Source organism: Sciurus carolinensis, chromosome 16 (assembly GCF_902686445.1).
Source record: "Sciurus carolinensis chromosome 16, mSciCar1.2, whole genome shotgun sequence".
In the NCBI taxonomy this organism is placed as follows: domain Eukaryota; kingdom Metazoa; phylum Chordata; class Mammalia; order Rodentia; family Sciuridae; genus Sciurus; species Sciurus carolinensis.
The window spans coordinates 1,916,062-1,943,436 of NC_062228.1; the positions used below are offsets into that span (position 1 = coordinate 1,916,062).

A 27,375-nucleotide genomic window follows, 5' to 3' on the forward strand; every position below is an offset into this window, starting at 1 on the left:
TTAAACAATTCATCCTAATACCAAAATGACGGGGGGCTCTGGCTCCGGCATGTGTGGAGGGACCTCCCTCTGGCCTTGGCCTGGGCAGGGCCAGCAGCCAGAAGGTAAGGCCGCACAGCTGGTCCCTCCTGGCTGAGGATGGTCAGCGAGGTTTTTCTACCCTGCTTGCTTGGCCGCTTCTGCAGGCAGGCAGATTCCATGCACCGGCCTGTCGCCGGTCGCCTGCCTTGCAGCAAGGGCCCTGGGCTCGCTCGTCGAGGCGGGGTCCGGGAAGGCGGTGGCATCGCCAGAACTCCGTGAGCAGGCTCCAGGGGCCCTGTGCCCACTGCTGGGACCAGCCAGGCCCGTGTGGGGCTCTGCTTGGGAGGGTGCGGCGGCTCTCCCGTGCCTCAAGGCGGGGCGTCTGGTGTGGAGCGAGGAACTCCGTGGGTCTCTGCTTACCTGGACGTGCTGAGCATCCCGTGGAAATGGTGCCAAGCCGTCAAGGGCCCTGTGCCAGGGCCCAAGGTGCAAGGATGTTGTGGAAGTCTTGCTTGTAGGCTCCGTGACGTGGGCCTGGCAGTATCAGGATGTGTCAGCCCTCCTGGGCTCAGACCTCCGGCGTCCACTGTGGAATGAGTGGCATGAGCACCCTTCCTGCCTTGCCCTGGTCCCTTGGGCGGTGCCCGCAGGACTTGCTGCTGGCTGCTTACAGCCCTGGACTCCCCCATCCCAGGCCGCCAGCTCCTCCACTGCTGTCCTCCTAGGGCCACCTTACTCTGAGTGCCGGCAGTGGCCTTCCTCTGGCAGGTGCCCTGCTGGCCACTCCTTTTCTGCTTCGTGCAGAGTGAGCCAAGAGGTGGGGTTGGCATGTTTCACTCCCTCTTCCCTGAGGACTGGGAGGGTCTGCTGCTGTGGCCTGGACAATGGGAGCCCTCCTCTTGGCCAGCTGGCACTCCCGATCCCTCCTGGGGCCTCCCCAGGGTTGTCCAGCTCTGCCTGTCCTGCTCGCTGCATGGTCACTTAGTGCTGCTGAGCAACAGAAGAGAGGAACAGACCCTGCTTAGCGCTGTGCTCCGTGAGCAGCAGGCCACTCAGCTTTCCTGGCTTTGTCTGTCCTCTTTGTGGCCATGGCGTCCCATGGACATGGACGTCAAGCACCTGCTCTCTGATGGGGCCTAAGTGGAGCCCCGGCTCTCTCGGACACTTGAGGCTGCCCCGTCCTGTCCCCTGGAATACGGCCTGGCTGGAGCGAGGCTCCGTGTGTCCTGGGCTGCCCTCCTAGGACGGGTGCAGGTGCATCCTTGGGACTGGAAGAAAGCAGCAGGAGTCTCCCTTCAGTGCTTGGGAATGAGGTGCCCCGCCGTTGGGCACGCTATCATTTAACGGCTACAGCCAGCCTTTTGGGGGCGGTTGGTGACCATCGTCGGTGCTGGTGGGATCCTTCCTGTGTCTGCGAGGACAGCAGTCAAAACACAGGCCGGAGCCTCTGTCGCAGCTGGTTTGAGGCTTGCCGTCGCAGGGCCTGCTGGGAGGACACAGTGACCGTCTTACCTCTTCCTAGCCCTGGGCCAAGGATGAGACCCTCTGAGAGGCGCCCGGGTGGGTTTGCCCACGGGCTGCCCGCAGACCAGCATTGTTGCCCAGGACGCCCACGCCTGAGGGTGTGGTGGCTAAGTGATAAGCCTGTTTTTCATTTGTAGATGGGCACTCTCCCTTATTCTGTCTACTTCTACATGGTGCTGAGGGTGGAACCCAGGGCCTCACACGTGCTGGGCAAGCCTCTGCCACCACAGCCCACGAACCTGTCTTTGAAGCCATGTGTCTTGATTCTTAGTGTGATTCACATGTGGGCGGCAGCCTGCCACACCTGGCTGTGGACCCTAGGAGGCAGCTCTGCTCGTGACCAGCAGGTGGAGGATGGAGTGAAGTGCCTCCTGTGTCCCTGTCCCCAGCCGGTGCCCCCAGGGCATGGGAGAGTGGGGCTTAGGTGAAGGAGGGCTCCACGCAGGAGGGTGTCCTTCCACCAGCACGGCCCAGACCTCACTGCCTCTTGATTTTCTTCCTGGTTACTAAGGCTCAAGGTCTCTAACCCAGCACCTGGAGGCCGCGGTCCCATCCCAGCCTCCCAGGTCAGCCCCCAGCCCACGCAGTCAGCCTGGGCTTCTGGGGGAGGATTTTCCCTGGGTTCAAACGGTTCTCCATGGAGAGGAGAGAAGTTGGCGGGGTGCTGGTCCTGCAGGGTGAGGGCGGCACACAGACAGGTGGTGCTCACTTGTGGACTGCGGCGCCCGGTCCCAGGGCAGGCCTGAGGGGCCAAAGGTGAAAACGCGCAGGGAGGTGGCCACATCTGGAGGTCAAGTGGCACAGGTGACAAGAGTGGAGCTCACGCCCCAGTGCCAGCGTGTTTCTTGTGGTTCCCGACCACAGATCAGGACAGGACTCCGGGCAGGACGCGGCCGCCCCTCCACTGCCCTCTGCTGGGCCTTGGGGACACTGCGGCTTGACTTGCTCCTGCTTCTCTGCTCTCCCGTTTCCTGCTGGTCTGGGACCTCCGGAGCCCGGGGCCCTACCCTGGGCTGATCCCTTTGAACTGTCACACTGACAAGGCACAGCTCACACAGATGCACGGGGCACTGGACCACGCCCACTGGAGGCCCAGGGAGCAGCCACAGGCCTCCCGTCTGGATGGGAGCCCCTGTTGTCACCAGGGGACACATGCTGCTGTCTCCTGCTGCAGAGCAGAGTCCGGTGGCCCACCTGGCTCCCCAGGGTTTGGACCAAAGAGTGCTCCCCGGAGTCTGGACCAGGGCTTCCTGTCCACTGTTCACCTCTGATGGGAATGGCAGGTGAAGGCAGCCAGGGGAGGGAGGGTTGTGGACAGTCGTCTGACCCACCAGGCAAAGCTCCATGCAGAAGGGAGCCCAGGGAGTGCCCACCACCGTCCCCTCCCGTCCTTGGAGGCGTGGCGTTCTGCCAGTGTGATGGGAGGACAACCCAGGGCCTCCAGGAGGCAGGCAGAGGCAGGATGCTAGACTCTCCCGGGTCCGGCTCCACAGCAGTCTTTGTAGTGTGACCTCTGGTGGGCACTCACGGTCACTGCATACAGCATGACCCCAGCCCACAGTATGAAAAAGAACAAAGAAGTCATTTGGACAATTTTGAAACCTTGGCCTTGAGCCGGTTGTGGTGGTACACACCCGTAATCCCAGTGACTCAGGAGGCCGAGGCAGGAGGATCCCAAATTCAAGGCCAACCTCAGTAACTCAGTGGGGCCTGAGGCAACTTAATGAGACCTTATCTCAAAAAACAAATTTTTTTTAAAGGATTGGGAATGTGGCTCAACCACTGAGTAGCCCTGGGTTCTATCTCCGGTACCAAAAGAAAAAACTGTTCCCTTAGGTTGGTGTTTTAGTCGGCTCTTTCACTGCTGTAACTGGATGACCTGACCAGCACAGCTGTGGGGGAGGAAGAGTTTATTGGGGGGCTCACAGTTTCAGAGGTCTCAGTCCATAGACAGCCGGCTCCATTCCTGGGGGCTGTAGGTGAGGTGGAACAACATGGCGCAAGAGCGTGGCGGAGGGAAGCAGAGAGACTCCCCTCTCCAGATACAAGCGTGTGCCCGGAGCCGCCCCGATTCCCACCCCCCAGCCACCCCACCTCTTCAGTTACCACTCAGTTGACCCCATCAGGGACTCCCTCACCGAGGGGTCAAGACTCACAACCCGCCTGTCTCTGAACCTGCCTGCACCGTCTCACACGGGAGCCTCTGCGGACACCTCAGCTCCAAACCACAACTCCACGGAGACAGGCTGGGAGTACCCGCTTCCCTGCTCTTCGTCTCCCTCCTCCTAAAGGGGCCACCCCGCTGCACCTTGCCCCAGGTCCCAGGGTAAGCTGCTGTCACCTCCTGCCATCACCCAGGCCTCCAAGCAGTGGGCTGAGAACCCACTGGGCCATGGAGAGGTTTGCACAGCTGTGTCCCTGCCAGTCCGAGCTGCCAGAGGGGCACCGACTGAGTCGTGGGCTTCCTGAGGCGACTGGGAGGTGCAGGTGTGTCCAGCGGGAGGCAGATTCGCCTGAGGCCACACGGCCAGGGAGCTTTTGAAGTAGCGGCTGGGTTTTGGAGGGACAGTGGGTGTTGGGATACACCTGCTGTTGGTAGCATGCACCACGAGGAGGGAGAGGACCCCTCGGGCCCTCCCGGAGCTGGTCTCAGTGTCCCCTCCAGCCTTCGTCCCCAGTCCCTCCTCAGGGAGGCGGGCCTCAGGGAGCTGGCGACACCTCCCAGGAGGTTGCCAGGTGTCTTCCGACGGCCTGGGGACGTTTGTGTTCCACAGAGGGACCTTTTCATCCTGTCTGTGCTGCCCTGCTTTGGGCGCCAGAAGAGCAGGGTCGTGTCATCCCCCAAAGTCACCCCTGGCCGCTGGGCAGAGCGCCCTTGAGTCTGGGGCGTCGGGTCTCCACCATGGACGCCCCGTAGCCCCTCTCTCTGCTGCCCATCATGCCCGCGGCACCCCTGGGCCCTCCTCTCTGTTGATGGCACCGCCTCTTCTTCCAGTCGGACCTTTTCCTTCCAGCGCTGGGGACTGAACCCAGGGGCGCTTAGCCACTGAGCCTCATCCCCAGCCCGTCTTTAATTTTTTATTTTAAGACTGGGTCTCGCTAAGTTGCTTAGGACCTTCCTGAGTTGCTGAGGCTGGTCTCAAATTTGTGATCCTCCTGCCTCAATCTCCAGAGTGGCTGGGATTAGAGGCGTTCTCCACCACACCTGGAGCCAGTGGACGTTCTGTGAATAGTCACCATAAAGATTCATGTGGTGGTTTTGTGTGAATGTGGGTTTTCACTACTTTAGAGTAGATGCCCAGGACGGACTGCCGGGCCACGCATATGTCCACGTGGGAAGCTGCGCATTTTCTTGGGAGTCTGACCACTTGGGTTCCCTGCTAGCAACAGAGAGTTGCTGGTGCTCTGCCTCCTGGCCAAGTCTTGTTGGCTCGGCCGTCTTTATTTCTGCATCTGACAAGTGCGTAGTGGAGACTCGGGGTTCAGGAGCATGTCCCTGATGTCTGACACGCTGGACCTCTTCAGAAGCTCCCTTGCCACCCACGTGTGGCCTCGTGTTGCTCCAAGCCCTGGCGTGCTCCCCAGTAGAGAACATCGGGGGGAAGCCGGCACACCTGCGCTGGAGAGAGCCGCGGCAGGAGAAGTGGGAGTGCAAGGCCAGCCTGGGCAGCTCAGCGAGGCCCTCAGGAACTTCGTGAGATCCTGTCTCAAAAACTAACAAGGGCTGGGATGTGGCTCAGGAGCAAGGCAACCCTGGGTTCAGGCCCCAGCCCCAAAGAAGAATGTCAGGGGAGGGAAGGGGGCAGGAGGAAGGCTCCAGCGGCCGGGGGCCCTGCAGGGCGGGGGCCCGAGGCCTGGGGCCTGGGCCCGCCCGCGGCGTGTGGTGGGAAGCTGTCCTAGGTTCTGCAGAGCATTCAGCCCCTCCAGGTCCTCAGCAGCCCAGGAGCTCTGTGGGTGCTGAGGAGAGAGCCCCTCCCCCAGGACCTCGCGGGGTGCTGTGGGGAGGGAGTGAGGGGCAGCCAGGGACCACGGCGCCTCTCTATGCTCATCCTAGCACCCGCACCACCATCCTCGCCACTGAAAATGGGGTCTGTTCACCCCAAGTCTGTTTACCTCAGCCTCCCTGGGGGAGGATGGAGAGGCAGTGGAGCAGCCAGAGACAGGGTGCTTGGTGCCAGCGCGCCTATCCACCAACGCCCTGCAGGCCACAGGGAACCCCGGGGAAGCTCCAGAGGACCCACAGGTTCAGAAGGGGCTCTGGCTGCCAAGTTGCAGCTGGAGGCCTGGGTGCCTGGGGAGGGAGGCTGGGGGGGCTGCTGGACTGGCTGGCGTGGGGTGGGAGGAGCTGGGCGCAGGTCCCGTCCAGCACTCGCTGTGCAGGGGGTGGGCTCTGCCTCAGGTCCCGCCTGCCTGTGTGTCACCCAGGTAACTGAGGGGGGCATTCACTCCGAACCCTGATGGGTGACCCTTCTGAGGATGGCCACGCGGAGGCCACCCGGAGCATGACCTGGGAGACCTGCCCTGGAACCAGATTCCTGTTCCCGCCCGGGCTGGAGCTGCAGCCGGGCAGCGCCATGGCCTGGTCACCATGGAGCTGCTGCCCTGTCCCCGTGTTCCGCAGTTCTATAGGAAGGAGGGAGCCCACAGGGTGGGACAGCGGGCTGCTGGGAGGGTGGCCTCCCCTAGGAAGGTCTTAGCCACCTAGGAGGAAGTTCTAGGACGTGGTCCTCGGGATCCCGGGTGGGGTGGGCCAGGCGCTGAAGCAGACCCCTTCCTACGGGCCTGGCTGGCCTCTGCCAGCCGAGCTTTCCTCGCTGCTGTGGGAGGAGGAGGATGTCCGAGAACCTGTGTCCCCCAGCAGCCTGCAGGACAAGGTGAAGGGGACCGACGTGGGTGTGCCGGCCTCCAGACGACAGCCCTGGAGCGACGGAGTCCAGGGCCGCAGGGCCGTGAGGATGCCGGGAGGCCCCCGAGCCTGGGGTAGGCTTTGGGCAGCAGAGCTGCAAGGACGGGCCTGCGGGGCACCATGGGCCTGGGCGCTGAGTCCCGTGTCCGGGGCAGCCAGCCGGAGACGTCGGCCGACACAGTGCCCCCAGGGGATCTTGATCCCGCTGGCACCAAGTCCAGTCCAGGAGACCCCGGAGCGTCCCCAGGAAGAGGAATGAGCTTTAGAATCACAGTTCTCCGGTTGTATTTTGAAAATCATGTTCCCGGCTCATCCCAGGATTTGGGTTTCTAGATCTTTGCCCGCCCGTCCTAACCCAGGCAAGGTTGTCCTGAACACAGGCCGACCTCGGAACCAGAACTGGGCTTTCTTCTGGATCAGTGGTCACACAGGCTTTTAGGTAGTGTTTTCAAAGCTACAGAGGAAGGAACTCCAGACGAGTGGGCGTGGCTGTCCAGCCAGGCCCCTGCTCAGTGCACTGGCCGCACGGTGTGGGCGTCACTCGGGTGTGGTGTGCACACCGGGGTCGGCCCCTCCCTGCCCTGCTCTTGCCCACTCACAAGATGCCTCATTTATTTTTCTTGTTTTTGAAAAGGCCCTTCATTTTGGTGACAGCTCTGTGGAGGTGCACAGGAGTTCCACCGCACTCCCACCGCCAGACTCCCCGAGCCCCAGGAGGCTCACCCACCACCCCTCCTAGTGGGGTACGTCCTCCGCTGCAGTGGGGGCAGGCCCTTCGCCTTCCGTGGGGAGCTCAGATCTGAGCTGAGGGAGAGGCTGCCCCATGCTTTCTGTGCCTGGGTTCTGGAGACTCAGCCTCCAGCAAGGCTGCCCCTGCCCCACTTTCTGCTCATTTCCCTGCGTCTGCCCATCAGCAACGTTTACCTCACGCTGCTGCAGCCCGCCAGTGTCCCATGCACAGCAGTGGCTGGTCTCTCTGCCCAGGGGTCTCCAAGGACCACTGCTCTTGTCTCTAAGTGAGCCAGACTGTCATCAGTCCCTTAAAAGCAGACTTTGAGGTGAGGACCTCTTGCTTTTGGGGAGGTGACAAGGGAGACAGGGGAGATGGGGAAGGCAGGGATCAGTGCCACGGCATCATCAAGAGGGGCAGCAGTGTGGGCAGTGGAGTTCAGTCCTCTGGAGGCTGCTGGGAGACAGTGTAGGTGCACCTGCAGTGTAGACATGATGGGGTACTTACACACTTTCCCTGTGGTCACTGAGATCTACCCCCAGGCATGGGTCAGGAGACCCTCTGGTGGCTAGGAGCCATAGAATGGCAGGTGTTGGCAGCTGTCAGTGTGTGGAAGCGAGTGATGGGCAGGTACGCCATGTCTCCAGAGACCTGTTTGTGCACCCCATCCAGCCAGATCAGTGGTCCCTTATGGTCTGGTGGCTCCTGCTGCTCAGGTGTGAGGTCTTGCTGCAGCGTCACCACTAGCCCAGTGTCCTGTGCAAGCTCATGCACGGTGGTCTGAGTGGGCACAGACCTGGACCGAGGTGGAGCGTGGGACTCTTGACAAGCACCACTTCTGTTCTCAGCCAGGGAGCCTGGGTTGGTGAACAAATCAAACAGCAGGGTAGACTGCCTGGGGAGGGGTGTCCTGGGCGGCCGCGACTCTCTCTGAGGGACCAAGCAGCTCCTCTTGGCTTGGCTTGGTTCCCGTGACTCCTGGAATCACAGAGTTCTTTCTGCTTCTTCTCCCTGCTACCTGGGGGCTTTGGAACAAACACCTGGAGGACAAACTGTTAGCCACAGGCTTCTCTGTGTCCCTTTCCTGAGCAGTCCAGTCAACCAACTTCCTGTGTGAAGCGGAAAGGAAAAGGGCACGCAGGGAGAGGAGGTTCTGTGTGCGGGCTTGTGCATCCAGGCTGACTGAGCAGGCTCCACACCCAGCCTCATCTCCAACCCGTGGCAGGCGCTTGCTGTGTGGTCATGGTCCTGGTTCGTCCGCAGCACCAAGCAAACAGCTTACCAAGGCACGGTGCTCACCGCTCATTTGCAGACAGATCTGAGGCTCAGAGAGGCCAGGCAGCCTGTCTAAGATTAGCCTCCAGTTGGAGCAGAGTGAGGGCTGGGATGCGGGCCCTGTTCCTCAGAGCTGGCTAGGGCAGGAGGGCAGTCCTCTGGCGCATGCCGCAGGCCGATGCATTTGCTCTTCGGTTCTGAATCTTGAACACGTGGGCTGTGTCCTGTCCATGTTTGGGGCTGGCTGCTCCGTCTGTGCCTTTCATCTGTCTGTGCGTGCAGGGTTCTTTTCTGCTGCTGGGCAGAACCCCTTCGTGTTAATGTGCCATGGTTTGTTTAGAGCTCTTCTGGGGATAGACACTCAGCTCATTCCAGTGCGGGGCCATGGGAAGAAAGCTGCTGCGGACCTGTTCCTGTTCTGGTGAACACAGGTGCTCATCTAGCTTGGATGGGGTCGAGTTCCTGGCTCGTAGCAGATGCACGTGTTTAGGACTTATGAACACGACCCATTTGCCAGCATGGCTGTATTCACTCCATGAACAACGTACACAGGCGCCAGCTGCCACATCCGTGACGAAACTAGGATCTTTGGTCCTTTGAATTTTAGCCGTTCTTGGGTGGGTGGGGTCAGTGATGGGTTATTCTTTACTCCAAAGGCACAGGAGTGCCCAGTGGTGAGAGCCAGAGCTTCCAGGGATGCACGAGCCTGAATTCTACGCCTTGCTGGGTTACAGTGACATTTCAATAGGCTCAGGATTGTGAGAAACACCTTCACTTGCCCAAACCCTAAGAATGGACTCAGGGACACAAGGTACAGCAGATGAGAGACTTTAAGGATGGTCTTCAAGATACGGTGTCTGGTGAGCAGACACACTGGAACAGTTACTGAGAGCAATTCATTCCTGAGCATGCAGATCCCTCCCCCAGATCCTCAAAGGCTGAGTATTATGGGGTCACAATCTTCCTAGGTGTCGCTTAAATTTCCTGATGAGTTCATTCCCTTTTTTGGCTGGCTCCTGAACCAATCAAATCTAGGCTTATCTCTTTGAAAAAGGACTAACTTTGGACCAGTCAAGCCTGGGTGTGTGCCCACGGCGGCACCAAGGTGGGGGAGCGGTTCCTGGCTGGTCACAGCAAGGATATGCTGACAACTTGCTGGTGGTTTTGTTCTTTTCAGTTGCCGTGTCAGTAAGGTGTTGTGCAAATTCACTACCAGTCGTCCTCCATTCTAAGCTGAGCCATTTGTATCTTGCCCTGAAAATAGACCATCAAGTATTTTATTTCTCATAGGAAAACAAATATAGTAGAGAAGCCAGGTACACAGACACATTGGGATGACGCTGAGATATCAGCGGTAAGGTAAGAGCACTGCCTTCTGCGTGGGTGGTGTGTGGCAGGCAGCTCAGCCCTGCTCATGGGACAGCTTTGTTGTTCCAGGGGTTGGACCCATGGGCACTTAACCACTGAACCACACCCCAGCCCTTTTTATATTGTATTTTGAGACAGAGTCTCACTAAGTTGTTTAGGGCTTCACTAAGTTGCTGAGGTTGGTCTCAAACTTGCAATTCTCTTGCCTCAGCCTCTCCACTGGCTGAAATTACCGATGTGCACAAACATGCCCAGCGTGGGTCATGATCTTAATGGTCATATAATGGAGCCGAGAAATCTGAGCAGTGCCTGCAAGTATCCTGTTGTTCTTTGCAAGGGCAGTGCAGAGGAGTATCCCATTATAGCTAGACTTGTTCATGTCCCTTTGGGCAACCAAGATAATTTGAGTATTATAACCAGCATGAAACTACCCCAAAAGTGGGGAAAGACCTAACATTTCCAAGAAACACAAATTGGAGTTCAAGATAACTTAAGGAACACAACTGGAGAGGCAGAAAGCATCGGGTCCCATAGAAACATCCGACATATCCTGCCTCCATTTCAGCGACAGCCCAAGCTGCACAACCGAGGAGTGAAGGTGCAGGTGGGGCACTAAGGACAGGAAAGCAGGCCAGAGCGGCCCAGTTTCAAAGACATTCCGACTCTGGACGACAGTTGCTCGAACCACAGCCTTTGGCCCCCAGGTTGCTCAGAGGACATTTCTTCAGCAAGAGAATAGCCAGTTGTGGCCATCGTAGGACTGCCGGATTTATCACAAGAAAAGGCGGCACCCAGCCTTATCGGAGGGGTTGCAGGCAGCGAATGGATAGCAGATTAGGGCCCACACATCTAAGGGACACGCTCTCCAGGAAGCGGCAGTTCTGGGGCTGGACCGTAGCCCTGCGGGCCGCTGCAACCTCCCTCTTTCCTTGCAGGGGACGGAGACCCCAACTGGGGCGCACCATGGGCGCACGAGCCCACGCATCAGATACGGTGAGTGGGTTCCCTGGGGGCGCGGGCGGTGGGCTTCCGGGTCAACGTCCACGCAGGACAGGCCAGGGCAGCAGACCACAGGGCGAGGACTGCGCTCCCGCGTTCCCCGGCCCCTCTACGCACCGCACTGCCGCGAGGGCCAATCAGCTTCCAACCAGGCGCACGTGCGCCAGGGCGCGGGCCAATCTGCGGGGCGTGCGGGAGCGGTTGGAGGCGGGGCAGCGGAGGGCCGCGGGGTCCGGGTCTCCGTGAGGCTTGCGCCGCGTCCGCGCTGCGCCCCGTGCACTCGCCAGGGCGCGTCTTGACGGGCGAGGGCCATCGCCCGGCCACCCGAGGCCGCGCCCGTGAGTGGCCGCCGGGCGCACGGGGGCGGATGTTTCATAGACCGGAAGTGCCTGTGAAGGCTTCGGAGCCGGTGTGTTCAGGTGCGCACCCAGGCCGGCCTGTCTTCTCCAGCTTCGCTCCCTGGCTGGCTCCCCTCACCACGCAGGGCGACCCCCAAGACCCGGAGTTTCCGCGTGGTCAGAGCCACAGACGCAGCGAAGGGGGATCCGACGGCTCCTGGCCAGTCCAGCGCGCAGCCCCGATGGAGGCTCTTGGGGCCGATGGGAGTGGCGCCGCCATACTGAGCCGGTCTCCAGGGCTCCCCTTCAGGCTGGAGCGGTGGGTTTGGCCCACCTGAACCACGTGGCCGACAGGGTTGGGGTCCCCCAAGACAAGAGCAGAGCTGTCATCACAGAAGGGGCGTGGGTGCCTTAAGGCAGTCCCCGCGCTGCTTCAAGTCTTAGCTGGGGCAGTTGAGCTCAGTGACCTGAAGCTGTTAACTCTAAGTGAAAGAGCAATTATAGGGATGATTCCATTAATAATAAAACATGAAAACATAGTTTCCACGTGAGGAAGCACCTGACACGTGGCTGTGGGGGAAGGGGCTCTGCCTTGTGCTTGGTTCACACCCGCTGGAGACTCCACCTGACCCACAATCTCCCAGTTGTTGGAGAGCTCGGGGAGTGTCTGTGTAGCCCTGGGTGTGCCAGAGCACCCAGGCTTTTGTACCGGAGTTGCCTTACTGTGGTTTCCAGGGCAGTCTCCTTCAGCATTTCAGTAAGCCTGGGAGTGTTGGGTAAGAAGTGTCCTGGGTGGGTGGGTGGCAGCCCGGGTCTTGGAAAGTCCTCAAGGGTTGAAACTCTTGCCTTTCCTGACCAGCAAGGCGCTAGTTTGGCTGGACTGTATTGAAGTGAGTTGTCTGGGGATGCTGGGTTCCATGACAGCTCGTGTACAACAGTGGGCGCACCTGCTGCCCACATCCCGAAGCACACCTGCTCATAGGACGGGCCCCACCCCTGGGGCTGGGGCTAAGAAGAGTTTGTCCAGCGAGGCCCATGCCCTCTCCCAGCACCTGGTCCCAGTGTACACCAAGCCCAGAATGTTCTAAGCCTCCCACTCTTCTTTTCTAGAAAGAGTACCTTTCAAACCTTCAGGGAAGAAGTGTACTTCCCGGGTCAGCCGGTAAGGGACAAACCCTGCGTTGCTTTGCCCAACCTGCGGGGTGGGAGGAGTGGGTCCAGGGGCTGCGTCTGCGACAGGGTGTGCCGGATGCGGAGTGTGTGGTTGTAGAGGCAGCACTGACCCCAGTCTTTGTGTAGGGCCACCCGCCCCCTCTCCAGGTCCTCCTGATATCCCACGAGTCCGGAAGCCCCAGGAGAACCAGCAGGCCCCTCATTGCCTGCTTCAGACTCAGCTTCATCTACCCCTGGGGTGACAGCAGCCCCAGCCAGCGGAGGGCTCTGCGGGGAGCCCCAGGAGCCGGCAGCTCACCACTGCCTCTGAGTTGGTCGGACTCTGCCATCGTTGGGGGAGCCAGGTCCTCAGGCTCTGAGCCTCCCCTGAGCCTGTAGCCTGCCTCTGCCGGAGTTGCGGTAGGGCAGGCACCTGCCCTGTCCCTGGAGAGTCCGCTGGCCCCTGACCACTAGTCCAGGCAGGGCCTTGGCTCACGTGGCTCTGCCCCTTACTCCGCCTCTCTGGATCTTGCTTAGGTATACCTGGGCCGCCCTGTTGCCCTCCAGGAGCATGCCTGCTGCGAGTGTCAGGTCACGTTCCGGGGCCACTGGCCTGTGCCCAGGGCCGAGGCAGCACTGCCTTACTGGGTCCCTCTGTCCCTGAGACCTCAAAAACAGGTAGGTGACTTGACAGGCGTGTTCACCTAGGGCCCAGGGTGAACGTCAGGGGTCCTGTCGCCCCTCAGGATTATAAGTGTGTCTAATGATATTTTTGTGGGAGAGAATTTGTGTGTTGTTCCTTTTTTTTTTTTTTTTTTTTTTTTGGTACCAGGGATTGAACCCAGGTGCACTTAACCACTGAGCCACATCTCCAGCCCTTTTTATATTTTATTTTGAGACAGGGCCTCGCTAAATTGCTCAGGGCCTCTCAGTTGCTGACGCTGGCTTTGAAGTTGTGATCCTCCTGCCTCAGCTTCCTGAGTTGCTGGGTCACGGGTGTGCACCATGGGGCCAGGCTGAGTTTGTGTGAGTTTTACACAGAGTTCTGAAGAACTGTGTGTGTGGGCACATGATGACGTAGGATAAACTGTGCTTGTGTGTCTGGTTTGCAAGTCTTGACACGTACACTCCTAGAGGGACCGTCAGCGGGTCCAGATGGCAGCGTGTGCGCAGCCCTAGAAGACCTCCTGGAGCCAGTGTGCGTCTATCCGACGTCCAGCCGTGGTGCCTAGGCAGCTGCTGGTGTGCTCTGTCCTTGGGCTGGTCTGAGCTTCGGAGGCTTCTGTGTACACAGGGGCGCTCCAGCTGTGCTCCTTGTGTCTGGCACCGTTACTTTGGGTTCCGCCGGGCGGTGGTGTGCAGAGGGAGCTGCGTTCAACCACGTGGAGAGTCCGCGCCTCACCGGGAAGGAGGCGCCGCTGTTTCCACTCTGTGCAAACGAAGCTGCTGTGACGTTTGTGTACAAGTCTTTAGGAGGACAGCTGCTTTCGTTGAGTAAAAGCTGGAAGTTTAGACCTGCTGGACCCCGAGGCGATTGCATGGTGAATGCCTTTCAGGGCTGGGGATGAACCAGGCCTTGCGTGGGCCGGGCGAGTGCTGGTCCCCAGCCGCCCCTGCCTAGAGCCAGGCTTCTTTCTGAGCAGCGTTGCTGTTGAAGGCAGCAGGTCCACTGCCTTCAGAGTCACCAGCACTTGGTCCTGTCAGTCTTTTTGATTTTCACGACTTTTTTCTTTTTGTGGTCCTGGAGATTGAACCCAGGACCTCGAGCGATCTGGGCGAGCGTTTCCATTGTGTGTCGCCAACCCCAGTTTATCCGTCTTACCAGGTGGGGATGGCCTTGTAGTTCAAGCTGTGTCCCGCCGTGCCTGAGATACCACAGGTGTCTCCACAGGCTCCCCCACCTCTTCCGGCAGTAGTGGGGGTGGCCCGGGGCCTCACACGTGCCAGACAAGCTCCCTCCCACTGAGCCACACGCCCGCCCTCCCCGCCTGCTTTCGGCAGCTGTGGGTCGTGCTTGACAAAGCATCTGTCTGAATGTGTTGCCTGTTTAAAAAAAGGGGTTTGTTGGCCATCTTCTTAGTTTTGAGAGTTCTTTATTTATTGTGGTTACAAGTCCTTTATCAGATGTTTGTAAATGTTTTTCCGTGTCTTTGGCTTGTCTTCTGAGTCTCCTGTCAGTATCTTTTAAAGTGAGAAGCTGTAAACTTTGATGAAGTCCACTTTATGGGTTTGGTGTTTTCTGCACCTTGATCAGGTGAACCCGTCCTGGTCCCTTGAGAAAAGGCCCTCTTTGGATGGAGGGCGGGGCAGGAGGCAGTGTGCTGTGGGCGATCCATCGCCTTCCCGTGTTGACATCAGCACTGGCGTCCACACGCACAGGTCTCAGTGGCACGTGCGGTCCATCCCTGTCCACTTAGCTAGCGCCCCCTGGCCAGGCTCAGGAATACTTTCTGAGGAGGTTTCCCTAGCCTGGAATCTCTCGCAGCTCGGTCCTCTTGCTTGTTCTGTCCCGCTGGGCAGTACAGGGCAGTGTGCTCTGGAGGCAGGACAGAGGCCGGTTTGCTTCCAGCCCAGCAGCTGCTGTGGAGAATGGGCTCCCCGCTGGAGAGGTGGGTAGGATGGGCCAGGGGGTTCTTATCCTTCCAGGGTGACAGGAGCCATCTCGGGCCATGGAGGGGCATTGGTTTTTGTACCCTGTGATGTGCTGGGCACCCGGCTGTGCTCACTACTGATAGGAGTGTGGTGGGTCTTCTCATGTGCCCATCATGATGCCCAATAGGAAGTGTCCCCGGGAGTGGAAATCTGGTTCATAGGTGAGGTCCACTTAGAACTGGCAGGTTTGGTCAGAAGGCCCACAGAGCCCTCTTCTCAGCTGAGTGTGCAGAGATGCAGAGCGGCAGTGCCCAAGGCCCCAGCCGGGGACCCTGGGCCCAGGACAGAGCCAGTTCTCCAGCCCCAGCCTGTGTGTCCTGCAGGCAGTGGACAGGCAGGCCTCAGAGGTCCTGTGTCCCCACCTGCAGGACATCAAGGAGGGCTTGGGGCTCCTTCAGCCAGGAGGGTGGGTGCCGGTGAGGGGCTGGGGAGAGCCCTGGGACCTGTCCTGTGGGCTTCCTGCTCCAGCTTTCTCTCCCCTTCCTCTGGTAGAGTCACAAGACGGTCCGGTTTTGTATCCCCAAAGCCATCAAGACATGCACCTGCCCGTGCCACCACTTTGGGGGCCGCCTCCCGCTGCCCAGGAACCGGGCCGTGATGCCGTACTGGGTGCCTCGGGGGCTGAGGTCTCAGAGGAAGGTAAGAGGGACCGAGCAGCAGCAGGCTGAGAGGAGGGTGCCGGGCCTGGGTCCTCCCTGCACTGGGTGGTCGCCGTCCTGTGCCAGACGCAGGCCCGCAGGGGGTCCGGGTGCCGGCTGGGCGTGACCCCGTACCAGGGTGGAAGTCTGGCAATCCTGCGGCTGGTCTCCCTGCTCCTCCCTCCTCCCCCTGCGTGCCTCTCACCTCCTCCCACTTTCCTCGCCCTCCCCACCCTCCTCTCTCACACCCCCAGCATCCTGCAGAAGCCGTGGCTGTGCTTGGGCAGGGCCGGCTCAGCTTCCTGTCCTCTTGCTCTGACTCTGTCCATGCTGTGCAGCCGCTCCCTCCCCAAGGGCTCTCCACGTCGCCACGTCTCCTCTCACCCAAGGGTGGGTGAGAGGTCTCCCCCTACCGCCCAGACTCCAGATGCTGGGTGCCATCGAGGACTGGCTGGCTGTCCCCAGGGTGAACCCCGCCAGCCTGGCGAGGGGGCTGCCTGCACACTCCGTCACCTCCAGGTCAGCAGGCCTCCCCTCGGGGCCCTGGGCTAACACGCCGCCCGTCTTCTTGTCTTCTAGGTGATAAGAAAGCAGCGGAATCATCGTAAAGCCCTGCAAGGTAACTCAGCAAACGGGCGTCTCTCCTCACCCTCCCTAGGAGGGGGTCCCCGGAACCCCGGGGGGATGGGAGGCCTCTCTCATCCCCAGACATCAGAGGATGAGAAACAGAGGTGGCCGTGCAGGGGCGTCGCTCTGCCTGCCCCTCCCAGCAGGCTCAGCTTGGCCCACAGCCCTTCCCCAGTGGACCTGGGAGCCTCAGCTCCTGGCAGCTGCCGTCCGTCAGCCTTGCTCCGGAGACGAGCCCGGTGCACGCGGGTGCCGGCTCTGAAGTGCCCTCCACAGCTCAGGGGGTGGTGTGCCCGCTGTCCGTGCCCCTGGCATGGCACAGGTCCCTGCATCCACCCGTCCTGTGCTCGCACGCCGGCTGGTGTGCACCGGGCGGGCCTCAGGCTCACGCTCCCGCATCCCTGTGACGGGCAGATGCACGCCCACACCCACACAGGCCTGAGGCGGGCTCCCCTCCGTGAGCTGGGCACAGCGTGTGTCCACGTGTGCGTGATAAGCACGGGCAGGCGTCCTGCTCTGGTGGCTGGTGTCTGGGAGAAGCCGTCCTCACTCTGCCCTGCCACTGCGTCCCCAGAGTGGGCTCCTCTGTCTTGAGGCTGCCAGGTCCGGGTTCTGGGCTGCTGTCCCGTCCTTCCCGGGGCACCGTGCCAGCTCTGTGCAGAATCTGAGGGGCTGGTGCTCTGGGAGGGCCAGGGATGCCCTCGGAACTCCCAGAGGCACAGAGTGGGGAGTGCCTGGGAAGTGGGGAGGGCCCTGAAGCGTTGCTCCCAGGCAAACATGCACAGCAAAGCCCCATAACAGGACTCCACTAAGGGGGCACGGTGGCATGTGCACCTGTAGTCCCAGCTACTCGGGAGGCTGAGGCAGGAGGAGCACGTGTTGGAGGCCGGCCTTAGCAACTTAGAATTGTCCAGAAGAAAAAAAGCAAATTGTTGAGTCATGTGTATGAACTGATAAGTTTTTAAAAACCAGTGTCAGTTTTTACTGCAGGCATGATCTTTTTAAAAAAATTTATTTTGTAGTTGCCGATGGACAGCATGCCTTTATTTTGTTTGTTTATCTTTATGTGGTGCTAGGGCTCAAACCCAGCCACAGAGCTACAACCCCAACTCCTGCAGGTGTGGTTTTATAGTTTAGGCAATTCGTATAGATCATGATTCAAGCCTCAAAATAACTCGAGCCAGGAGGTGTTCCTGAGGTGGGAGTAGGAGGGCAAGTCTCCTCGTCCCTGGGGGCACAGGGACACTGTTCCCTCCAGTTTTCAGCAGAGATCTGAAGGTCAGAGGTGCTTTCCTTGGTCCCAAAGTCAACTGAGTTGGAGTTTGGGTGGAAATTTCATATTTTCTTTAAAAAAATTATTTTTTTTCAGTTGTAGATGGACACAATGACTTTTTATTCATTTTTATGTGGTGCTGAGAACTGAACCCAGCGCTTCACACGTGTGAGGAAAGTGCTCCACCACTGAGCCACAACCCCAGCCAGAAAATTTGTATTTTCTTTTTTTTTTCATTAGCACACTTTCTTAAAGATTTATTTTAATTCACACATCATACTTTTCCATATTTATGGGGCACTGAATGACATTCCACTACATTTATACGATGGGTAATGAGTCTATCAGGATAACTGGCATATCCATCACCTCAAACATCATTTCTGTTTTTTTAAATTTATTTTTATTGTAAACAAATGGGATACATGTAGTTTCTGTTTGTACATGGAGTAACAGCACACCATTTGCGTAATCATACACTTACATAGGGTAATGGTGTTTGAATCATTCTGTTATTTTTTCCTTCCCTCCACCCCTCCCACCCCTCTTTTCCCTCTATACAGTCCCTCCTTCCTCCATTCTTGCTCCCCTCCCACCCCCCATTACGTGTCATCATCCGCTTATCAGCGAGATCATTCGTCTTTTGGATTTTTGAGATTGGCTTATCTCACTTAGCATGATATTCTCCAATTTCATCCATTTGCCTGCAAATGCCATAATCTTATTATTCTTTATAGCTGAGTAATATTCTATTGTATATTTCTTTATGCCACAGTTCTTTATCCATTCATCAATTGAAGGACATCTAGGTTGGTTCCACAGTCTGGCTATTGTGAATTGAGCAGCTATGAACATTGATGTGGCTGTATCTCTGTAGTATGCTGATTTTAAGTCCTTTGGGTATAGGCCAAGGAGTGGGATAACTGGGTCAAATGGTGGGTCCATTCCAAGTTTTCTAAGGAATCTCCACACTGCTTTCCAGAGTGGCTGCACTAATTTGCAGCCCCACCAGCAATGTATGAGTGTACCTTTTTCCCCACATCCTCGCCAACACCTGTTGTTGCTTGTATTCTTGATAATCGCCATTCTAATTGGGGTGAGATGGAATCTAAGTATAGTTTTGATTTGCATTTCTCTTATTACTAAAGATGGTGAACATTTTTTCTTATGTTTGTTGATTGCTTGTAGATCTTCTTCTGTGAAGTGTCTGTTCATATCCTTAGCCCATTTGTTGATTGGATTATTTGTATTCTTTTTTTTTTTTTTTTGCAGTACTGGGGATCAAACTCAGGGCCTGGTGCTTGCGAGGCAAGCACTCTACCAGCTGAGCTATCTCCCCAGCCCAGATTATTTGTATTCTTGGTGTAGAGTTTTTTGAGTTCTTTATATATTCTGGAAATTAGTGCTCTATCTGAAGTATGAGTGGCAAAGATATTCTTCCACTCTGTAGGCTCTCTCTTCGCATTGCTGATAGTTTCCTTTGCTGAGAGAAAGCTATTTAGTTTGAATCTATCCCAGTTATTGATTCTTGCTTTTATTTCTTGTGCTATGGGAGTCCTGTTAAGGAAGTCTGATCCTAAGCCAACAAGTTGAAGATTTGGACCTACTTTTTCTTCTATAAGATGCAGGGTCTCTGGTCTGATTTGAAGGTCCTTGATCCATTGTGAGTTGATTTTTGTGCAGGGTGAGAGATAGGGGTTTAGTTTCATTCTGTTGCGTGTGGATTTCCAGTTTTCCCAGCACCATTTGTTGAAGAGGCTATCTTTTCTCCATTGCATATTTTTGGCACCTTTGTCTAGTATGAGAAAATTGTATTTATTTGGGTTTGTGTCCATGTATTCTATTCTGTACCATTGATCTACCTGTCTATTTTGGTGCCAATACCTTGCCGTTTTTGTTACTATTGCTTTGTAGTATAATTGAAGTTCTGGTATTGCGATACCCCCTGTTTCATTCTTCCTGCTAAGGATTGCTTTAGCTATTCTGGGTTTCTTATTCTTCCAGATGAATTTCACGATTGCTTGCTCTTTTTCTGTAAGGTACGTCATTGGGATTTTAATTGGAATTGCATTGAATCTGTATAGCACTTTTGGTAGTATGGCCATTTTGACAATATTCTGCCTATCCAAGAACGTGGGATATCTTTCCATCTTCTAAGATCTTCCTCAATTTCTTTCTTCAATGTTTTGTAGTTTTCATTGTAGAGATCTTTTACCTCTTTGGTTAGATTGATTCCCAAGTATTTTATTTTTTTTGAGGCTATTGCAAATGGAGTTGTTTTCCTCATTTCCCTTTCAGCTGTTTCGTCGCTTGCATATAAAAATGCTTTAGATTTATGCGTGTTGATTTTATAGCCTGATATTTTGCTGAATTCATTGATGAGGTCTAGAAGTTTTCTGGAGGAGGTTTATGGATCCTCTAAATATAAAATCATGTCATCAGCAAATAGTGACAGCTTAAGTTCCTCTTTTCCTATTCGTATCCCTTTAATTTCTTTGGTCTGCCTAATTGCTCTGGCTAGAGTTTTGAGGACAATGTTGAATAGAAATGGTGAAAGAGGACATCCCTGTCTTGTTCCCGTTTTTAAAGGGAATGGTTTCAGTTTTTCTCCATTAAGGATGATGTTGGCCATGGGCTTAGCATAAATAGCCTTTACAATGTTCAGGTATGTTCCTACTATCCCTATTTTTTCTAGTGTTTTGAGCATGAAGGAGTGTTGTATTTTATCAAACGCTTTTTCTGTGTCAATTGAAATAACCATATGATTCTTATCCTTAAGTCTATTGACATGATGAATTACGTTTATTGATTTTTGGATGTTAAACCATCCTTGCATTCCAGGGATGAACCCCACTTGATTGTGGTGCACAATTTTCTTAATATGTTTTTGGATATGGTTTGCCAATATTTTGTTAAGGATCTTTGCATCTATATTCATCAAGGATATTGGTCTAAAATTTTCTTTCCTTGATGTGTCTTTTCCTGGTTTGGGTATGAGGGTGATATTAGCTTCATAGAATGAGTTCGGTAGGGTACCCTCCTTTTCTATTTCCTGGAATACTTTGAGAAGTATTGGAATGAGTTCTTCTTTGAAGGTCTTGTAGAACTTGACTGAGAATCCATCTGGTCCTGGGCTTTTCTTGGATGGTAGATTTTTGATGGCTTTTTCTATTTCATTGCTTGATATTGATCTGTTTAAATCTTGTATGTCCTCCTGGTTCAGTTTGGGAGGAGCATATGTCTCTAGAAATTTGTCAATGTCTTCGGTAGTTTCTATTTTGTTGGAATACAGATTTTCAAAGTAGCTTCTCATTATGTTCTGTATGTCAGTGGTGTCTGTAGTGATATTTCCTTTTTCATCATGAATTTTAGTAATTTGAGTTTTCTCTCTCCTTCTCTTTGTTAGGTGGCTAAGGGTTTGTCTATTTTGTTTACTTTCTCAAAGAACCAGCTTTTTGTTTTGTCAATTTTTTGAATTGTTTCTTTTGTTTCAATTTCATTGATTTCAGTTCAGATTTTAATTATTTCCTGTCTTCTACTACTTTTGCTGTTATTCTGTTCTTCTTTTTCTAGGGCTTTGAGCTGTAATATTAAGTCATTTAGTTGTTGACTTTTCGTTCTTTTCTGGAATGCGCTCCATGAAATGAATTTTTCTCTTAGTACTGCTTTCATAGTGTCCCAGAGATTTTGATATGTTGTATCATTGTTCTCATTGACCTCTAATAATTTTTTGATCTCCTCCCTGATGTTTTTTGTTATCCATGTTTCATTCAATAGCATATTATTTAGTCTCCAGGTGTTGGAGTAATTTCTGTTTTTTATTTTGTGATTGATTTCTAATTTCATTCCATTATGATCTGATAGAACACAAGGCAGTATCTCTATTTTTTTGCATTTCCTAAGGGCTGCTTTGTGGCATAACATATGGTCTGTTTTCGAGAAGGTTCCATGTGCTGCTGAGAAGAAAGTGAATCTGCTCGTTGATGGATGGAATATTCTATATATGTCTATTAAGTGTAGGTTATTGATTGTGTTATTGAGTTCTATGGTTTCTTTGGTTGGATTTTGTTTGGAAGATCTATCTAGTGGTGACAGTGGTGTGTTAAAGTCACCCAGAATTATTGTGTTGTGGTCTATGTGATTCCTGAAATTGAGAAGGATTTGTTTGATGTACAGGGATGCACCATTGTTTGGGGCGTAAATATTTACTATCATTATGTCTTTCTGATTTATGGTTCCCTTAAATGGTATGAAATGTCCTTCTTTATCCCTTCTGACAAACTTTGGCTTGAAGTCCACTTTATCTGATATAAGGATGGAAACCCCCGCTTTTTTACTGAGTCCATGTGCATGGTAGGTTTTTTCCCATCCTTTCACCTTTAGTCTGTGGATGTCTTTTTCTATGAGATGAGTCTCTTGCAGGCAGCATATTGTTGGGTCTTTCTTTTTAATCCATTCTGCCAGTCTATGTCTTTTGATTGATGAGTTTAGGCCATTAACGTTCAGGGTTATTATTGAGATATGATTTGTAATCCCAGTCATTTGGCTTATTTTTGGTTTTTAAGTTGGCTTGGTTTCTCCTTTGAGTGGTTTTTCTCTAAGGTCGTTCCTCCCTTTGCTGACCTACATTGTTGTTTTTCATTTCCTCCTCATGGAATATTTTGTTGAGAACATTCTGTAGTGCAGGCTTTCTAGTTGTAAATTCTTTAACTTTTGTTTATCATGGAAGGATTTTATTTCATCTTCAAATCTGAAAGTTAGTTTTGTTGGGTATAGGATTCTTGGTTGGCAACCATGTTATTTCAGAGCTTGAAATATGTTGTTCCAGGCCCTTCTAGCTTTTAGAGTCTGGGTTGAGAAGTCGGCTGCTATCCGTATTGGTCTCCCCCTATATGTTATCTGATGCTTTTCTCTTGCAGCCTTCAAAATCCTATCTTTATTTTGAATGTTAGGCATTTTCATTATAATGTGCCTTGGTGTGGATCTGTTGTGATTTTGTGCATTCCGTAAGTCTCTTGTATTTGATTTTCCATTTCATTCTTCAGGTTTGGGAAATTTTCTGATATTATTTCATTGAATAGGTTGTTCATTCCTTTGGTTTGTATCTATGTGCCTTCCTCAATCCCAATAATTCTTAAATTTGGTCTTTTCATGACGTCCCATAGTTCTTGGAGGTTCTGTTTGTAATTTCTTACCATCTTCTCTGTTTGGGCAACTTTATTTTCAAGATTAAATATTTCGTCTTCATTGTCTGAGGTTCTGTCTTCCAAGTGGTCTAGTCTGTTGGTGATGCTTTCCATTGAGTTTTTTATTTGGTTTATTGTTTCCTTCATTTCAAGAATTTGTTTGTTTGTTTTTTTTTTTGAGAATCTCTATCTCTTTGTTGAAATGATTTTTTGCTTCTTGCATTTGCTCTTTCAACTTATTGGTGTGATCATTCATTGCCTGCATTTTCTCTCTTATCTCATCCTTTGCTTCGCAAATCATCTTAATCATGTATAATCTGAAGTCCTTTTCTGACATTTCTTCTACCATACTGTCATTGGATTCTATTAATATAGAATATAGATTTGTTTGGATCATTTTCTTCTCTTGTTTTTTCATGTTGTTTATGTATCTTCCCCTCTAGCAGTGCAGATGTAGGGTATTACAGTTTCCCCCCTATAGGCTTATAGTGGCCCTATAGGTTTCCAAAACCCTTTCTTTAAGGGAGATCAATATTAGCAGTGCCCAATTCAGACACTATGCAATCTTAGACCAAATACCCCTATGAGGACAATAACAAAATTGTCTTAATAAACAGAATGAGTTCAAATATTATCTTCAGTAAAACAAACAGATTTGCAATAATGTCTGCAGTTTCAAATGGAGGACAAAGAGGATACAGAGGGATGTAGAATGTGGCTGTTAATGGGATAAGAAAAGAATATACAGAAGTTCTAGATAATAGAAAGGGTGAGAGTGTAATCAAAAGAAATTGGACATTAGCATGCGAAAAGGGAGAAAGAGACTCTGTGGGAACAGGTGAACAAAAGGAAAAGAGAGCAAGAAAAGTAAAGAAATAAAAACTTAAAGTTCTTCAATAAGGAGAAAAAAGAAAATCTACACTATAACAGTCATATAGTAATGAAACCTCCCAGTGTTCAGTAGCCTGATGCATGAGAGGTACCTGACAATGAGCTTCAAGCCTCCAGCAGGCGTCTCAGGATGGGATTTGCCCCACCTAAAGATGGGAGCTACGGCTTCCAGGATTATCCAAAATGGCCACTCTGGCTTCCAAATGTGTTGGCAAATGCGGAGCTGCAGCTCAGGGTGTGGCCTGGTCAGCAGGAGGTCCTGGAGGCAGGATGCAGTTGGTCAGGCAGGAGTCCTGGAAGTCCGGTGTGTTTGGTGTGGTTGTGGGATCCTGGAGACCGGGTGCAATCAGTCGGTCTGGGGGTCCTGGTGGCAGGGAGCAGTCAGCCGATGTGAGGGCCCCAGAGGCAGGGAGTGATCGGTCAGGCTGAGGGATCCTGGAGACGGGGCTCAGTCAGTCCGGCCAGGGTCCTGCGGGGTCTGGCTGTTGTCTCAAAATGGCAGCAGCCACGTGTCATCAAACCTGCAGGTACTGTAACAGTGAACTTCCAGGCAACAGCAGGCAGCTGGTGCTCCACTGGTGGTCGGCGATCAGTTTGCTGACTGTTGTCAGACGATCGGGAGGTGAACCTCGTGCTTTGGGTGATGGATGGGAGTAAGGCAGGCGATGGAGAGGCGGGAGGCAGGCAAATGGCGGATGATAGGCACTGTCAGGTGAGCAATCAAGAAACGGATATCCTCTGCTTGAAACCGGAGTTACGGAGCGACAAGGAACACAGCCTCCCTCTAGTCCGCCATCTTGGATCTCCGAAAATTCGTATTTTCGATCTTCCAATTTTCTTGTAAGACGGAACTTCTGTGCTTCTCTGCTCTATGCTTTTGTGGTAGAACTTCCATAATGAAAGTGCCTTTGTTTCGTCTCGGGGCAGTGTGTTCTCATATTACTGTAGAGTGTGTTTACTATTAATAGCATAATAAAGGTTCAAAGCATAGCCTTGCAGGGACCACACGGGGACCCAGCATGCCAGATGCCCTTGGGTGCAGGGATGGAAGCCGGGTTGTTTTGGAGAGGCAGCCTGAGCCCTTGGCGACGGGGAGCTTCCATCCGTCGGGTGTGGTTCAAACTCATAGGCCACTTGGTCCTATCCCCCAGGATGGCGGCTGCACGCGGGGCTGACCGTGTGACTGGCCCGTCGCTCCTGGGGCCATGGGGAAAGGGGCTCAGGGGGAGGGGACGCCGTGGAGGCCATCTGCTGCTCTGGTGAGAGCAGACCCCGGGACAGCCCCGAGAGCAGCCATGGCCCGGATGCAAGCTGCCCGAGGGCAGCTGGTGCCGCGGGACTGGCCAGCAGCTGTCTGCTCTGGGCATCGCCACAAGGCGAGGACTGGGCTGTGTGGAGGTCACTGTGTCGCCGGGCAGTGGGGTGTGCGGGCCGCTGGGACTCCAGGGAAGCTGGGTCTCTGAAGCCTCTTGCGTGTGCCGTCCGTGCTTCGAGGGGAGGCTGGTCTCACAAGGCCAGGCCCGGGGCTCTTGTCAGCCGCCATCTGGCTTCTCCGGCCCCTCCCTCTGAAGAGTGAGCTGGAAGCAGACCCCGGGCAGCGTGACCCAGGACGCCCAGGCTGCAGCTCCCTCACGGAGGACCGTCTCCGTCGCACTGGGGACTGGCCGCTGGCCCGCCCTGCTCACGCCCACCTCTCCTGCCCTAGACACCCCCCTGGACCTGCGCTCCCGGCACAACCGCTGGCGGATCTGCTGTAGTGGGCGCCCCCTGATCAAGTGGCAGCAGCTCCAGGCTGTTCACCAGGACGAGCTGCTGGCCCTGGGGAGGGCAGCCAGTGCCCCGGCCCCGTTCCTGACCCTCCTGCAGGCCTTCCTGAGGGTCATCATGGCCATTCGGTGAGTGGGGGGGAGTAGGTGGCCCTGGGCCCGTCACTCACTCCTGGGGTGCTTCACCCCTGTGAAAACTGGCATGGTAATGCCCACCCGCTCCTGGTACCCAGAGTCCCTGCCCGCTCCTGCCCACTCCTCCTCAGCCCTGCATCTCGTCCTGCCCAGAAAGGCCCTGAGAGCCATCGGCTCCGGGGTGGTGCTGGCTCAGGAGTCCTGGGCAGGACCTGGCTGGCTTCTGGGCCCCGCTGTTAGGTGCGGCGGGGTTGTCCTGAGTCCTGGAGCCATGTGCCCAGCTAGGCTCCAGCAGGGCCAGGGCTGTCCCTCTGACAGATACCAGGCTGCGCGGAGCTCAGAGCCTTCCCAGCAGGGAGTGGGGAGCAGGGACGTGCATAGCGGATTTCCTGGGCTCCCGCCCTCCCCGGTGCCTGCTGCTGAGGCCCAGGCTCTTGCCCAGTGCCCGGCAGGTGGAAGGCAGTGCAGCCAGGACCAGTGGGTCCCGCCTGCGCCTCCTCAGTTCCTGAAGGCAGCGGGGCTGTCCACGCCCAAGAGCCCGGACAAGGGTGTGGCCAGGCCACAGGTCCTAGCACCTGCCTTTTCTCTTTCTAGCCATTATTTTTGGATTTGAAGTTGGACTCTTCAACTACTGTCAAGAACACCAGCGGAAATACCAGCCACCATCAAGTTCCTCAGCCAGAGTCCTCAGGTCAGGAGGGGCCTGTGATCCCGCTGTTTGCCCCTATCATCTAGTTCACACCCACGAGTCCATCCAAGTTATGTGTCGGGCGATTCTTAACTGTAGCAGAGTTGGTGTGAAGGCAGGTGAGAGTCTGGTGTGAATACAGCCAATAAATGTTATTTGAGAAACTAAGCTGGCCACCTCTTTAGTGGTAACCTGTGGTGTCCTTCGGTAACGGGTTCATTCTCCGTCCCTGCCCTGGGGGAGAAGAGCCGCTTCTGCCCCCTGCCCCCCCCCCCCCCCCCCCCCCCCGCGCCAAGCCGCAGCACAGCCTCTGGGTGAGGGCCCTGCTTCAGCTGTGTGATCTACGTGTTGTAAGATCCACCCCTTGAAGCTGCCACAGGTGGCTGTGACTTCGCCGTCCGACGGTGGCTTCCAGGGCCCCCTCTAGACCCTACGCTCGTTCCTCCTGGCCCTCCCCTCCAGCCTGGGAGCCGGGAGTCTGCTTTCTGTCTCTGGCTTGCCTGCGGGGACCCCGCGTCTGCCTGGGTCATGCCCTCTGTGACGGGGTCTGACTCCTTTCACAAGGTCATCCACATCTGTGCTTCACAGCGTCAGTTCTGATGGTGGCCGAGGGACAGCCACTGTGGGTGTGCCCATCTTGCCGTCTGTCACCAGTAGCTGACCTGGTGGGCATGGTGGTGTCCAGACTGGGTGGCCGTGGTTCTGCTCCAGGTATGTCGGAGTGTTTGGCCCTGTCATTCTAAATCTGTCCCCATGTGCTCGGGGGAAGTGACACTGAGCTGCACCTGTCCTGTTTAATGGAGGCTGAAGTCGCCATGGTCCCCGCTGAGGCACAGCTGCCTCGGCATCCCTCTGCTGGGTGCTGGCCTGGGGGCCGAAGAGGGCACGGTCTAGCAGTCTCCATGGAGGTGTGATGTGACTGTCCGGGAGGTTTTGGGAAAGATGTTCCTGTCTACTGTAGTAACTGGGACTCGGGGAGCCCAAAGAACTCCCACCTACATGCCCACCTGCCCACCCACCTGTCCATCCACATGCCCACCCATGTGCCCACCTACCTGCCCACCTATGCGCCCACCTGCCCACCTACCTGCCTACCCATGTGCCTACCTGTCCACCATGTGCCTACCCATGTGCCTACCTGTCCACCATGTGCCTACCCGCCCACCTACCTGCTGCCCACTCACCTGCCTACCCACGAACCTCCCT

General features: G+C 54.8%; 1 protein-coding gene across 1 annotated transcript; it reads left to right on the forward strand.

The window, feature by feature from the left end:
- Positions 1 to 25: 25 nt before the first annotated feature.
- On the forward strand, positions 26 to 26,275 carry C16H16orf95 (chromosome 16 C16orf95 homolog). Its single transcript, XM_047528919.1, has 11 exons — positions 26 to 104; positions 234 to 425; positions 6,346 to 6,494; positions 10,390 to 10,428; positions 10,723 to 10,817; positions 12,272 to 12,323; positions 12,851 to 12,991; positions 15,458 to 15,604; positions 16,183 to 16,222; positions 25,286 to 25,475; positions 26,076 to 26,275. The coding sequence occupies exons 1-11, from the start codon at positions 26 to 28 to the stop codon at positions 26,092 to 26,094; spliced, it is 1,143 nt and encodes a 380-aa protein (XP_047384875.1). The 3' UTR covers positions 26,095 to 26,275.
- Positions 26,276 to 27,375: the final 1,100 nt, after the last annotated feature.

Excerpts from the sequence above, each read along its gene's own strand:
- C16H16orf95 (XM_047528919.1), top strand. The coding sequence starts at position 26 with ATGACGGGGGGCTCTGGCTCCGGCATGTGTGGAGGGACCTCCCTCTGG. Across the intron at positions 426-6,345 it reads GGTGTGGAGCGAGGAACTCC|CCGAGCTTTCCTCGCTGCTG; the intron begins GTGGGTCTCTGC and ends GGCCTCTGCCAG. Across the intron at positions 10,429-10,722 it reads ACCGAGGAGTGAAGGTGCAG|CCCTGCGGGCCGCTGCAACC; the intron begins GTGGGGCACTAA and ends GCTGGACCGTAG.